At 47.4% G+C, this 15843-nt stretch overlaps 1 protein-coding gene across 1 annotated transcript in view; it reads left to right on the top strand.

Moving 5' to 3' along the window:
* Positions 1-15633, top strand: part of LOC105466076 (neuropeptide FF receptor 1) — a 31777-nt gene extending 16144 nt beyond the window's left edge. The window contains exons 3-4 of the mRNA XM_011714970.3: positions 4993-5092; positions 8839-15633. Coding sequence (XP_011713272.1) covers positions 4993-5092; positions 8839-9709 — 971 coding nt within the window. The 3' untranslated portion in view covers positions 9710-15633. The remainder of the gene's footprint in view (positions 1-4992; positions 5093-8838) is intronic.
* The last annotated feature ends 210 nt before the right edge of the window (positions 15634-15843 follow it).

Here is a 15843-nt window from a genome sequence, read left to right as displayed (position 1 = left end):
GGCCTTTCTTGTTTTAGAATCAAGTTTCCACCAACCTGAGACTCGAGGTGAGGGACTGCTTTTCAGAGATACAGAGACCCCTAGAGGTCCTAGCCTGCAGATTCTGAGCTCAGAGCTCCCAGCAGCTCACTGGTCCTCAGGATCCAGAGCCATTCGGAGTGAGTTCACTGACTCAGGGCAGAGGGAGCCACAGCCCGGGTTTCTGTAGGTTCTAGGACCCAGGAAGTGGAGACAGTGCAGAGTCAGCTCCCCTCCACAGTACTGGCTCTGTCTGGTGGAACTGTTACCCACTGCTGAGTCCCAGCTTCCTTTGCTGATGCTGAACATAAACTGCATCCCTCTCCTTTCCAACATGTAGACACACACACATGTGTACTCAGGCACATATGTGCAGAGATGCATATATGTGCAGAGATGCACACATGCATACACATAAATACATGCATACCAGTCAACAGTGATATAATGAGGTCACTACCTGGTTAAGGTGGTGTCTCTCAGTCTTTTTCACACACTCATATTCAAAATATTGTTTGAATACATAAAACATTCAGATGGTTCAATAGTCAAAAGCTACCAAAGTTCTCCAGTGAAAAATCTCCCTTCTGCCCCTGTCCTCTGGCATCCCGGCTCCTATCCCTCCTGGGAGGCAACTAATGTTGCCAGTTTCTTGTGTCTCTTTCAAAAAATATTTTATGCGAGTGCAAGCAAATTAAGCACATGCTAAGGTTCCAAACAGTCCCGTACTTTTACTTCCCACCACACCCCACTTAAAAATATATCATGTATGCTGTAAAAAAGATTCATTAAAATCAACTTACATGTTGTTATCCCATATTAATAGATAAAAGAGTTTCTCATTCTTTTCACCAACTGCTTAGAATTCCATCGTATGAATGTACTACAATTGATGCTGATTTGTATTTATGTTGTTTCTAATACAATCTTCTGCAATTAAATAAAACTTCACACAGCTTCCTTTTTTTCTCTTTCTTTCTCTCTCTCTCTTTCTTTTTTTTTTTTTTTTTTTGAGGCGGAGTCTCCCTCTGTCGCCCAGGCTGGAGTGCAGTGGCCGGATCTCAGCTCACTGCAAGCTCCGCCTCCCAGGTTTACGACATTCTCCTGCCTCAGCCTCCCGAGTAGCTGGGACTACAGGCGCCCGCCACCTCGCCCGGCTAGATTTTTGTATTTTTTAGTAGAGACGGGGTTTCACCGTGTTAGCCAGGATGGTCTTGATCTCCTGACCTTGTGATCCGCCCATCTCGGCCTCCCAAAGTGCTGGGATTACAGGCTTGAGCCACCGCGCCCGGCCCTTTTTTTTTTTGAGTCTCACTCTGTCACCCAGGCTGGAATGCAGTGGTGTGATCTCGGCTCACTGCAACCTCTGCCTCCCAGGTTCAAGCGATTCTCCTGCCTCAACCTCCTGAGTGGCTGGGATTACAGGCGCCTGCCACCACACCCAGCTAATTTTTGTATTTTTAGTAGAGACGGGGTTTCTCCATGTTGGCCAGGCTGGTCTTGAACTCCTGATCTGAAGTGACCTGCCTGCCTCGGCCTCCCAAAGTGCTGGGATTACAGGCATGAACCACTGCACCGGCCTCTTTTTTGGAGACAGTCTCACTCTGTCATTCAGGCTGGAGTGCAGTGGCACAATCATGGCTCACTATAGCCTCGACCTCCCTGGGCCCAGGTCCTGGGACTACAGGCATGTGCCACCACGACTGGCTAATTTTTCTATTTTTTGTAGAGATGGGGTTTTGTCATGTTGCCCAAGCTTGTCTCAAACTCCTGAGTTCAAGCCATCTGCCTGCCTCAGCCTCCCAAAGTGGTGGGATTACAGGAGTGAGGCACCATGCCCAGCTTTTTCTTGCTTTTGTTTTGTTTTGTTTTGTTTTTGAGAAAGAGTCTCGCTCTGTCACCCAGGCTGGAGTGCAGTGGCCGGATCTCGGCTCACTGCAAGCTCCGCCTCCCGGGTTTACAGCTTTCTCCTGCCTCAGCCTCCCGAGTAGCTGGGACTACAGGCACCCGCCACCTCGCCCGGCTAGTTTTTTTGTATTTTTTTAATAGAGACGGGGTTTCACTGTGTTAGCCAGGATGGTCTCGATCTCCTGACCTTGTGATCCACCCGTCTCGGCCTCCCAAACTGCTGGGATTACAGGATTGAGCCACCGCGCCCAGCCCATGCCCAGCTTTTTCTTCCTTTCTTTTTTTTTTTTTTTTTTTTGTAACTCACATACAGAAGGTTGAGTCATTCATTCAGTCTACAGTTCATGGCACTATGTGATTTCCCACTCTGTTGCAAAGCTCTTCTTTTGTTTATTTGTTTCCTTCTGTATACATATTCCACTCTCCATCTCTTCTCTGACCCAGAGGCAGCCATTCTGTTATATTTCTGTCTTTTGTATGCATTCGTAGAAAATGTGCTGTGAATGTATGCATGTTTTACATTTAAATATTTTTGTTAAGATATAATTTAACATACATTAAAATCTGCCTTTTTAGTATATAGTTCCACAAGGGTTTTGTTGTTGTTGTTGTTGTTGTTGTTGCTTTTTAAAAAGACACGGTCTTGCTCTGTCACCAAGCTGGAGTGCAGTGGTGAGATTATAGCTCACTGTGACCTCAAACTCCTGGCCTCAAGAGATCTTCCCACCTCAGCCTCCCCAGTAGCTGGGACTACAGAAATGTGCTACCATGTGTGGCTAATTTTATTTTTAATTTTTGTTTTCGTAGAGTTGGAGTCTCACTATATTATCCAGGCTGGTCTTGAATTCCTGGGCTCAAGTGATCCTCCTGCTTCTTCCTCCCAAAGTGCTGGGATTACTAAACTGGCTGAGAATAGTATTTAGAAGCCAAGGTCTGGGTTCTAGGTGTGCTCATGGGTATTGGGGTGTCATTGCTTCTAGGTGCTCTCAAGGGACAGAGCTAGGAAATATATGTATACTAACAGAAATATTTCACACACATATCTTTATTTCTGTATCTGTCCACCTGTATGTGTATTAACATGAGTTCAGACTGATACCTTTGATTCCAACCCACTGTCACAGGATTCATTTTAACTTGACCCTCTTCCTTATTGGTAACTTCATTTTCAGACAGTGAGAAATCTAGCTGTATTTATCTACAACATATTTACTTATTGGTTCAATCTTAGTATACACATAAGGTAGCTTCATTATTGCTAACATACTTCTTTCTGTGATTGAGGTTTGCCTGATATTTTCCCATAATTAGATCCCGTTTATTCAGTTTTGTCAAGAGTACACACATTTATTAGTGACAGTACAGAATTTGTATACAGTTCTTTTTGCTGTTATAGTATACAGCCAAAATGTTTTGCAAAGTTACTCCAGTTAGTGCGTTTCTTCTTCACCCCTTCAATGTAAATATTATTCAATTTAAATACAATATTATTCATTTGTAATACAATTAAGCTTATTTGTTAATGTTTGTATTTCACTTTGGGTCCCCCTCCCCAACCACATTGTGATAGATGATAATTGTTTATTTTTTGAGTGAGTGAAACATTGCCATGGTTCTAAAAAGTCAGAACCATAAAAAGATATACTCAGAGAGGCATCACTCTCATTATCTCACCTAGCCCATTCACCCACTATTTCTACCCAGTTCTTATCTTCTCTCTGTTTAGAAAGCTAATCTCATTATTCTGATTTATCTTTTCTGTATTTCTTTGGTACAATGAGAAAATAAGCATATATTTTCTTAATCTCTTTTTTCTTACATGAAAGGTAATATACTACAGACAGTCTTTATACTTTGCTTTTTGCAAACCACATGCCTGTGGTTCCAGCTACTCAGGAGGCTGAGGCGGGAGAATCGCTTGAGCCAAGAAGTTGAGGCTGCAGGGAGCCATGATCACACCATTGTACTCCAGCCTGGATGACAGAGCAAGACCCTATCTCAAACAACACAACACAAAACAAAACAAAACAACTGATGTCTGGGTCCTATCACTAGAGACTCTGATTGTAACTGGCCTGGCATGGGTCTGAGCATTTGTTCTTTGCATAGCTCTCCAGGTGATTCTCATGAGCAGCCAGTGTCAAGAACCACTGACCTAGAACCTGAGCCAGGGCTATGGGAGCAGAGAGCCAGGCAGGACTGGATGCTCTAAAGCTCATGGAAAGAAATCATCGGTCAATATAAAGAAAATCTCACTAATACTGTTGACCCTTGAACAACATGGGTTTGAACTGCATGGGTCCATTTATATGAGGGTTTTTTTCAACTAAATGCAGATTAAAAATACAGCAAAACCCGTGTATATTAGGCCATTCTCATGCTGCTATAAGGACATACCTGAGACTGGGTAATTTATAGAGGAAGAGGTTTAATTGACTCACAGTTCTGCAGGGATGGGAAGGCCTCAGGAAACTTACAATCATGGTGGAAGGGGAACCATGTCCTTCTTCACAAGTCAGCAGGAGAGAGAAGAATGAGAACTGAGTGAAGGGAGAAGCCCCATATAAAGCCATCAGATCTCGTGATGAGAACTTACTCACCATCACAAGAATAGCATGGGGGAACCCACCCCCATGATTCAGTCATCTCCCATGGGTCCTTCCCATGACTCGTGGGGATTATGGGAGCTACAATTCGAGATGAGATTTGGGTGGGGATACAGTCAAACCATTATCACCGTGTATATACAGAGGGCTTCCTTTTTCTATACACAGGTTCTGCAAGGCTGACTGCAGGAATGGATTATGTGCAGATTTTGGAATTCTTGGGGGGTCCTACAACCAATGCACTGTATAAACGAGGGGATGACTGTAGTGAGAACTGTCCACGGTTTTATGGGCTGGTTGGTTCCTCATTTCTGGAAGTGTGCAAGCAGAGACCAGATAACTGCTTGCAGGACATGGAGGAAAGATCCAAGCTCAGAGGGGACTTGGCTTAGAGGGCTTGCGGTCTCTGGCTCTTGATGGGTGGCCATCTCTCACTCTGTGGGGGCCTCTGTCATTGCAGGGTGGCCCTTCGACAATGCCACATGCAAGATGAGCGGCTTGGTGCAGGGCATGTCTGTGTCAGCTTCCGTTTTCACGCTGGTGGCCATTGCTGTGGAAAGGTGAGAGGTTTCCTGGATGGATTATCCCTAGGCCAACTAGGGCCTGGCATTAAGAGGAGCCACTGCCTCTAATGCTGGATTGGCTGGAAGGCTGGGGCTGCACTGTGGTAAGTGGGGCTAAATCCTGACCTGCAAGAAGAAGGGTTGTGGACCCAGCTGCCCTCTCCCTAAACTTGGGGAACCTGATAAGGACACTACCACCCCCTTCTGGAAGGCCTGAAGGCAGCCTTAGTTGGCTTTCGTTGAGATTCCTGGGGTCTGTGAGGAGCTCAAGAGCAATCCTCATTTCCTGAGCAGCAGGAATCTAAGCCAGGAGAGCCAGAGCTAAGGGGGACAGCTTAGGGGTGGGTCTCAGTATGGCTGGGGAGGAAGGATTCCTCCCTGCTCCTCATTCTGTCCCCACTGGCTCCTGCTGGTTCCTGGCAGCCCAGGCCATACTCAATCCCCATGTTCACCCCTTCTGGTTTTTCAGCTTCACATTCCATCGGATTCCCTGGTAAGTATAAGTCTATCATGTGGCCAGAGGTATGGAGCAGAGCCAGGGACAAGGAGGCTTTGCAATCAATAAAGCACTGATTTATTGAGGAGGCCTCCATATTGCACTGCATGAGTGCTCCTCCCCCACAGCATTGTTAGTGGTAGAAGGGCATCCTCTGGTTGCTTCACCCCAGGGAAAGGTGGGCAGGCAGATCAGCTGGAGGTGTGCTCACTCCTATCTTGGTGTATCATGTTGGGTGGGTCACCTAACTACTCTGAGCCCCTGTAGTCTCACCTGTAAAATAGTAGCTACCCTACAGGATGGTTGGGAGGCTTCAGTGAGCTCCTGCTTGTAAAAGCTTATGCACAGTTCCTGGCACAGAGTCCAAATATCAGTTGCTAATAGTATTTTGTTTCTTCTGCACACCCATTCCCTCCTCCTTGTTCTCTCCCCAGCATGGGCATATCTTAGCCCTGCCCTTTGTAGAATCTAGTGTTCACATCCTCTCTCCACCTCAAGCCCAGTTTTTTGTAACTCAGTGAAGTAGGCAGCTGGAGTAATGAAGTGGGTTCTACTCTCCATAAGGCCACTAACTAGCTGGGTGATCAGGAGAAGTCCCTTCCTTTCATCAACCTTTGTTTTGTTATCATTGTTGAATGAAATGAGAGTGTACAACTTCTCCCAGTGGTGTTTGCAGTATTCTTCAAGTCCCACCTCATCCAGGAAGCCTGCCCAGATTACCCCAAGATTCTCCTCTACCCATTTACTGCTATTGCACTCATAGCCAGTACTGCAGGCTTTAAGAATTATTTATTCTCTGGAGATTTCTTTTCTTTTCTTTTTTTTTGAAGGGGGAGACAGCGTCTTGCTCTGTCACCCAGGCTGGAGGGCCATGGCGATCTTGACTCACTGCAACCTCTGCCTCCCAGGTTCAAGCCATTCTCGTGCGTCAGCCTCTGGAGTAGCTGGGATTACAGGTGTGCACCACCATGCATGGCTAATTTTTGTATTTTTAGTGGAGCAGGGTTTCACCATGTTGGCCAGGCTGGTCTCGAACTCCTGGTCTCAAGTGATCCGCCCTCCTCAGCCTCCCAAAGTGCTAGCATAAGCCACTATTCTCTGGAGCTTTCTTGAGGGTGTGAAGTATGAAGCCAGTAGGTCAAAGTAGGTCAAAGACAACAAGGCTTGAGTCAGGCTGTGGGAGAGGTAAAAGGTCAGGCTATGAGGCCAAAAACTGGGTTGGCAGGAGGGCAGGACGCAGTGTAGTGAAGTGGAAAGGACACTTGACTGACAGTCAGCTCTAGACCTATGTTCCAGTGCAGGTTCTGACTCTAAACAGCCACGTGACCGTAAGACCCCCACTGGGCAAGGTTTCCCGGAACCTCCATTAAACAAGTAAGATTGACTGTACATTCTCCAGGTTTCTATTTTCTGGCATCAGTAGATGACAGAAGCCATTCTGGGGAGTAGGAGCCCTCCACCTTTTTCCTCATTATTAAGCATTTGAAATGTCTCAAGAAGCATAGTGTTATCTCACTTAATCTTCACAACTACCCCATAGAGTAGGTCATACTATTGGCCTCATTTCACAGATGAGGAAACTAAGGCTCAGAAAGTATTTTGAGTAACTTCCCCTCTGGTCATTCAGGCATTTATCTAATCACACTCTACCGAGATGAAAAGCCATGGCATCTGCCCTCAAAGAGCTTGCAGTTGAGCAATCACCTTTGCACCACGCTGCAGGGGGAGATTTTTACCTACCCTTACAGCAGCTGTTTTCAACTCTGGTTGCACAGTAGACTTCCCCAGGAGCTTTTTTTTTTTTTTTTTTTTTTTTTGAGACAAGGTCTTGCTCTCTTGCCTAGGCTGAAGTGCAGTGGTCTGATCATGGCTCACTGCAGTCTCAATCTCAACCTCCTGGACTCAAGTGATTATCCTGCCTCAGCCTCCTGTGTAGCTGGGAGAATAGGCAAGTATCCCCTCGCCTGGTTAATTTTTTTGGTAGAGATGGGGTTTCACAATGTTTCCCAGGCTGGTCTCCACCTCCCGGGTTCAAGTGATCCTCCTGCCTTGGCCTCCCAAAGTGCTGGGATTATAAGCATGAACCATGGCACCTGACCCCAGGAGCTTTAAAAACAAAAACAACAAATAACAAACAATGCTAAAATCCCTTTCTAGACTAATTAGGTTGGAATCCTTGGCCTGAATACGTAGGAACGGGTTTTGTTTTTGTTGTTGAAATGCTTCAGGAGAGTCTCATGCACATGGAGGGTTAACAGCTACTGGTTTATATGGCATATGAAGCAAGACAAATCTGGGTTCAAGGCTGGTCCTTGCAACTTGCTGTGTGACCTTGAGCCAATTGCTTAACACTTGAGTCCCAGTTTCCTTGTCTGTAAATCAACAGCATAATAACTATCTTAAAGGCCTCACCTTTAAAAAATAAGAAAGGGTATAATAACAGATGCTGAGTTGTCTTCATGAGGAAATAAATGGTGCAGACTTGTCCTTGCATTGTGGAGATACTGACTATGGCCAAGATGACATAGGGACAGCCTGATATGTAGGCTCTACATCTGACCTCCTGAGGTTTTCTGGAGAATCCATAAACAGAAACTGTGTTATTGGACGCACCTAATCGTCCTTCTCAAGGACAGACTGTGCACTCTGATCGCTCTGCTAGCTGCCAGCTAATCAGTTTACCCCCAAAAGTACATAAAGGGCCCCGTGAGGCGGCTCACACCTGTAATCCCAGAACTTCGGGAGGCCGAGGCCGGAGGCTCGCTTAAGCCCAGGACTTTGAGACTAGCCTGGGCAACATAGTAAGAACTCATCTCTACAAAAATTAAAAGACATTAGCCGGCGTGGCCGCGCATTCCTGTGGTTCCAGCTACTCAGGAGGCTGAGGTGGGAGAATCACTTGAGCCCGCGAAGTGGAGGTTGCAGGGAGCCATAATTGCGCCACTGTACTCCAGACTGGGCGACAGAGGGAGACCCTGTCTCAGGAAAAAAAAAAAAAAAAAAAAGAAAAGTGCAAAAGTGCACACAGGATTCATTGTTCCCACATGATCTGCGGTTTCCTCCTCCCTTCTCACAAATCCTGTAGCTGCCTTTGTTCTTTGACTACTCAGCCAATTCAGGTCTCAGCTGTTCTTCGAAGCCGCCCTAGATGCGATAAGGAAGGTCAGGTGCCCGCATCCGACCCTCCCTCCCCTCGCGGGGACCCTAGGACCCACCCAGATCCCGCCTCTCTCTCTCTCGGCGGCAGGTTCCGCTGCATCGTGTATCCTTTCCGCGAGAAGCTGACCCTGCGGAAGGCGCTGGTCACCATCGCCGTCATCTGGGCCCTGGCACTGCTCATCATGTGTCCCTCGGCCGTCACGCTGACCGTCATCCGTGAGGAGCACCACTTCATGGTGGACGCCCGCAACCGCTCCTACCCGCTCTACTCGTGCTGGGAGGCCTGGCCCGAGAAGGGCATGCGCAAGGTCTACACCACTGTGCTCTTCTCGCACATCTACCTGGCGCCGCTGGCGCTCATCGTGGTCATGTACGCCCGCATCGCTCGCAAGCTCTGCCAGGCCCCGGGCCCGGCCCGCGGTGGGGAGGAGGCGGCGGACGGGCGGGCTGCGCGGCGCAGGGCGCGCGTGGTGCACATGCTGGTCATGGTGGCGCTCTTCTTCACACTGTCCTGGCTGCCGCTCTGGGCGCTGTTGCTGCTCATCGACTACGGGCAGCTCAGCGCGCCGCAGCTGCACCTGGTCACCGTCTACGCCTTCCCCTTCGCGCACTGGCTGGCCTTCTTCAACAGCAGCGCCAACCCCATTATCTACGGCTACTTCAACGAGAACTTCCGCCGCGGCTTCCAGGCGGCCTTCCGCGCCAGCCTCTGCCAGCGCCCGTTGGGGAACCACAAGGAGGCCTACTCCGAGCGGCCCGGCGGGCTTCTGCACAGGCGGGTCTTCGTGGCGGTGCGCCCCAGCGACTCCGGGCTGCCCTCTGAGTCGGGCCCTAGCAGTGGGGCCCCCAGGCCCGGCCGCCTCCCGCTGCGGAATGGGCGGGTGGCCCACCACGGCTTGGCCAGGGAAGGGCCTGGCTGCTCCCACCTGCCCCTCACCATTCCAGCCTGGGATATCTGAGGTGGTCCCGGGAGGGCTGGCCCCTGCCTGAGGGCCCCGATTGGACACGAGATACATGCGCGCGACAGCGGCCTGGTGAGGTTAGGAGAGGATGCATGGTGCCTCCCTCTCCAGAGCCAGGCAGTGGTGGGCGGCTGCTGGTGATGTCTTCTCTGCTGCCTTCACCCTCAGTAGAGGCAAATGCGGGGGACAGGAAGGAACCAACTTGCCCTGAAACCCTTCTGTGTGGTGGGCTTGACAAACATCATCTCACTGAATTGTCACAACGCTTTGGAGATAGGTTTTCTTCTCTTTCTTCTACAGATGCAAAAACTGAGGCCTGGAGAGGAGACGTGACTCGCCCAAGGTTCTCAGGTGGAAATGGCATGCGAAGCCATCTGACTCCAATGCCTGTGTGGTTTTTATCATCTCCAGCTGGCTCCAAGAGGGCCCCAGTAAGGAAGGTAGAACACTGTGAACTGAGTAAGTCCTAATTAGGCAGCTAGGAAGAAGCGAAAAGCAAAGCCGGCCTGTCCCTTGATGCTTTGTGTCCATGTGAGGGAGTCCTTCATTTTCCGTTACTGAAGCCACTCCCCTTGATCCTTTTCTAGAAGAACATGGTGTGCCCCCGCTGCTAGCTCTAATGTGTTGGTTTGTCTTGTTTGTTCCAAGAAGTTCCAAGAAGCCATTGTCCTCAGAGCCTGGCAGCTTCAGAACGAGCCTTGGGGAGGCTGCCTCAGTTGCAGGGCACTCTAGGTCTTGCCCTCTGGATCTGAGCTTAGAGAACGGAGGAGGGACTCCCAGACCCAGGCAAGAACTTACAATGCCACAGACATTGTAATGCTGCAGGGCCACAGGAGGTGTCCTTTTAAGTACTCAGACAACGAGGAAGAGGAAGCACGGTATGCATTTTCCACACTGGGAAACATCTGCTCACTGGGGCTGCAGGTACAAAGCCTTGCCCAAGGTCTCTCTCCTCCCTGCTTCCTGGGAGGGAGAAGTTGGTCAACCGAAGCTGCAGCCAGCGTGCCCTTTGGAGACTCCTGAAGGACACACACTAAACTCTTCCCCAGCACAAATGACTTGTGTGCCCTAAAGACGTACCAGGAGAGCCCTGTTTACTCTGGCTTTCCCCCAGCACCCCTGCATCAACTTGAAGAAATGTGGCTTTTTTCCAGGGGACAGGGGCACATGGGATTGCCTTGGGGGGTCCTTTCACAGGCCCCTTCATCTTGCAGTTAACTGGACATTTCCCCCCACCTCTATAGAAAACACGATGTTGCTAGAAATTTAGTAAACAGAAAAGAAACTTTTCCAGGGGTCAGGGCTCTGAGGCTCTGTTCCCTTAACCGATACACAATGACTGTTTACTGTTTGCTCCACTCTAAGTTCCAGGTACAGGGGCAGAATACAATTCCTAAGCAGTTGTACAATATATTCTCCAAGCATGTCCCCAGACACTGTCTCATTTAATCCATAGTAATGAGGTTGAAGGAGATTGAACGTTATTGTCATTTCACAAAGTGACTGAAGCTCAAAGGGGCCAAATTCCCAGGGCCACAGAGGGGCAGGATTTAGATTAAAATTTGTCTTCTGATTGTTCTTCCCGCCCTGCATGCTGCCTTTCAAGGAAGGTGGGCATGATGGGTGAGGTGGTAATTTCCCCAAAGGTTTTTTGCCTAACAGTGAACCAGAATGCCCCTCCTGGTGCCCAAGCTCTTGGTCTGGAAAGAAATCTATTGTGTTTACTCTCGTGATGTCCGGCCTGAGTTGTTCTTACCCTCATGCTGAGCAGGCTGCCAAGAGCCATCATGACTTTGTCCTGGGGGTGATGGATGAGGGTCTCAGAGAGGGTATGCCGTCCTGCCCCTCAGTGGTATTAGCTGGTGCCATGCATTTCTGGTACTGTGTCAGTGTCATGTGTCACATAGGCCAGAGAGTTCTGGGCTATTTTTGTGAATAAATAGCTGGTTCTGGGCTATTTATGTGAAGAAGTCTGACTCCAGGCTCTAAAAGTAAGCCAGAGAAAGGGCCATCTCAAACCCCAAATGCCTATCCCTATGGCTAGGTGTGAACTGTCTGAAGACACCATCTGGTGTCTCCTATGGGGTGTGTTTCTCCTTTAGCATAGCCTCCCCAAGTACAAAATCAGTATTTGGGGCTGGGGGCAGGTACGGATACCAAGGTACTCACTCAAGCCAACCTTTCCATCACAGCCCCTTTATCCTCCCCCAAAAGATGTCATGCTTTGACAGGTTATAACTGCCCAAAAAACTCCTTCAACTCTCACTGAAGATCACAATTAACATATTTTGCTGTTGTTTTTGTTTCTTCTAGGCTATACCTGCCCATTCAGATCTGAGTGATAACAGGTGTGACTTAATGCTTTAATGAAGCAGTGAGACGTTGTGGGTATGTAGGGAGTTTGTTTCTTTGTGGATGTGGTAAAATATAAATAATACAAAATTTACCATTTTGGCCATTTTTAAGTGTACAGTTCTGGAATTAAATATATTCACATTGTTGTGTAACCATTACCACTATCTATTTTCAGAACTTTTTTATTATCCCAAACTGCAACTCTGTATCCATAAAGAGTATCACCCCATCCCCTCTCCTCCTAGCCCCTGGTAACTACTATTCTACTTTCTGTCTGTGAATTTGGCCACTCTAGGTACTTCTATACAAGAGGAATCGTACAGTATTATCCTTTTTGACTGGCTTCTTTCACTTCGCATAATGTCTTCGAGGTTCATCCATGTTGTGGCATGTGTCAGAATTTCTTTCTTTTAAAAGCTGAATAACATCCCATTGTCTAGATAGTCCTCATTTTATTCATTCATCCATCAGTGGACACTTAGGTTGTTTCTATCTTTTGGCTACTGTGAATAATGTTGGAGTTTTTAGATGCTAGAAGTAGTTCCTGACAATAGTGCCTGTGTGAATCCTGAGGACAAATACCCCAGGTTGGGAACCAGGGTCTCTCCCAACTTACCATTTATGGGTGACAAAACAGAGGCTTCCAGGACAGCTGTGATGTGTCTCACTTACCTGTGCCCACCCCAGCTGCTCTGGGGTTCTGCTGGGCTTTACTTCTTGACTAGAGTGGCTAGAAAATTGTATGTTTCCTCTACAAGATGTTTTTATGAAGCTATTTTATAATTATAGACTTATTATCCTCACTGGATTCCTATGTTCTGACACCTGGACCTTAACGGGGCCTTGTGCAGCCAAGGCACCCAAGGGCAGGCGGTGTGGACCGTTCCTGACGCGCCATCCTCCACCTCCAGGTTGGCTGGGTTTCCTAAGGTGACTGCCCTTTCATAAGCGGAAAGTTCGGAGATGAACGGGATGTGTGATGGGGGAAAAGGGCCAGAGGCCTGTTGACACTGAGCATCCCCACCCAGAGGGCCTCCTGGAGGGACTCTGTGTCCTGTCCTGCCATGTGCAGCATGAGTGGTCACCCTCATTGTGGGTCTCCAGTGATGAATGGCCTCTTGACTTTACCAAGACCAGGCAGCACCCAACAGACCAATGTGAGCTGGAGGCGGATGCCGGGCCCGGACCCCACAAACCACAGTCTGCCCGGCCCTGTGCTGAGGAGTCTCTCTTGGGGCCTGGAGGATGCATGAGCTAATTTGCATTGGAATGGAGGGCGAAGTTGGCAAAGGAAGATGAGAGTCCCCCTATCATTAGTCTACTGTGTATTCATCCAAAAAGCAAGGTGAGAGCCAAGCCCAGGGCTGGATGGACAAAGCATTGCTATTAAGCTCTGTACCTTTTTGCACCCGTTTCCTCAGCTCACCCCTCAGAAGTGCCACTGATGAAAGATAGATGAGAAGGAGGCGGTCTAAATGGGCTTCATTACAACAAACAATGTTGAATGAACAATACATTCCTTGTTGAATAACCCAATTATTTATGATCATGGCATTTTATTGTTGTTTTTCTCTGTCTCTACAAAAGCCCTACATAATCATTGTGGAAATTTTACAAGATCTGGATAAGCAAAGGCAAGAAAACGAAAAGCACCCAAATCCTACCACAGGAGATAAGCATAGAGTCCTTTTCTGTGCATGTATCTCTCAATATATTTAACATTCTTAGAACAGCTTTATTGAGGCAGAACTTGCATATGAAGAAATTCATCCATCTTAAGTGTACTGCTTGATGAGTTTTAACAACTGTATATAGTTATGTCCCTGCGACACTGAAGATATTTCCATCATCCTAAAATGTTTCCTTGTACTAATTTATAGTCAATCCTTTCCCATGCTCCTGATTCCAGAAAACAATGATCTGATTTCAGAATGTCATGTAGATGGAATCAGTCTGCAGCCGAGTCTGGTTTCTTTCACTTAAAATGATGTTTGCAAGATTCATTCATGCTGTAGCATGTATCAGTAGTTTTTCCTTTTGATTGCTGAGTACTATTCCACTGTATGAATAGATCACATTTTGTTTATCCATTCATCAGTTGATAGACATTTGGTTATCACCAGTTTTTGGCTATTATGAATAATGCTGCTATAAACATTCATGTATAAGTCCTTATATGTATGTGTATGTATGTTTTCCATTTTTCTTGGGTAGATACCTAGGATTGAGATTGGTAGGTTGCATGGTCTGTGTATAATTTAACTGTGTAAGAAGCTGCCAAAGTGCTTTCCAAAGTCGCTCTACCATTATGCACTCCCATCAGCAGTGTATTCCAGTGTTCTGCATCCTGGCCAACACTTAGCAGTATTAGCCTTTTGAAAATTTCTGGGCCAGGTGTGGTGGCTCATGCCTGTAATCCCAGCACTTTGAGAGGCTGAGGTGGGTAGATCACCTGAGGTCAGGAGTTCGAGACCAGCCTGGCCAACATGGCAAAACCCCATCTCTACTAAAAATATAAAAACTAGCCAGGCATGGTGGCGCACACCTGTAGTCCCAGCTACTTGGGAGGCTGAGACACGAGAATCACTTGAACCTAGGAGGCAGAGGATGCAGTGAGCCAAAATTGCACCACTGCACTCCAGCCTGGGTGACAGAGCAAGACTCTGCCTCAAAAAAAAAAAGAAAGAAAATAAAAGAAAATTTCCCTGATGACTAGTGATGCTGGGCATCTTTTTGTGTGTTTATTGGCTATTCTTATATCTTTTATTGTAAAGTATCTTCAAATCTGTCTTTTAAAAACATGATTTTGGCTGGGTGTGGTGGCTCACACCTGTAATCCCAACACTTTAGGAGGCCAAGGTGGGCAGATCACTTGAGGTCAGGAGTTCAAGACCAGCCTGGTCAACATGGAGAAACCCTGTCTCTACCAAAAACACAAAAATTAGCCAGGTGTGGTGGTGTGCGCCTATAATCCCAGTTACTTGGGAGGCTGAGACAGGAGAATCACTTGAACCTGGAAGGCAGAGGATGCAGTGAGCCAAAATTGCACCACTGCACTCCAGCCTGGGTGACAGAGCAAGACTCTGCCTCAAAAGAAAAAAAAAAAAAGAAAGAAAAGAAAAGAAAATTTCCCTGATGACTAGTGATGCTGGGCATCTTTTTGTGTGTTTATTGGTTATTCTTATATCTTTTATTGTAAAGTATCTTCAAATCTATCTTTTAAAAACATGATTTTGGCTGGGTGTGGTGGCTCACGCCTGTAATCCCAACACTTTGGGAGGCCAAGGTGGGCAGATCACTTGAGGTCAGGAGTTCAAGACCAGCCTGGTCAACATGGAGAAACCCCGTCTCTACCAAAAACACAAAAATTAGCCAGGTGTGGTGGTGTGTGCCTATAATCCCAGTTACTTGGGAGGCTGAGACAGGAGAATCACTTGAACCTGGGAGGCAGAGGTTGCAGTGAGCCAAGATGGCGCCACTGCACTCCAGCCTAGGTGACAGAGTGAGGCTCCATCTCAAATAATAATAATAATAATAATAATAATAATATGATTTTATTGTAGAGATTTTAGCACAAAAATTTGCCCTAAATCTAAGGGGTATTTTTTTTGTGAATTTTTTTTTTTTTTTTTGAGACACAGTCTCACTTTTGTCACCCAGGCTGGAGTGCAATGGCGTGATTTCAGCTTACTGCAACCTCCGCCTCCCGGGTTCAAGCAATTCTCCTGCCTTAGACTCCGGAGTAGCTGGGATTACAGGTGCCTGCCAACACACCC

This window comes from Macaca nemestrina, chromosome 9 (genome assembly GCF_043159975.1).
Source record: "Macaca nemestrina isolate mMacNem1 chromosome 9, mMacNem.hap1, whole genome shotgun sequence".
Taxonomy (NCBI): domain Eukaryota; kingdom Metazoa; phylum Chordata; class Mammalia; order Primates; family Cercopithecidae; genus Macaca; species Macaca nemestrina.
Note: the sequence above shows the minus strand (reverse complement) of the source record. Positions and strands in the feature narration are given on the sequence as shown.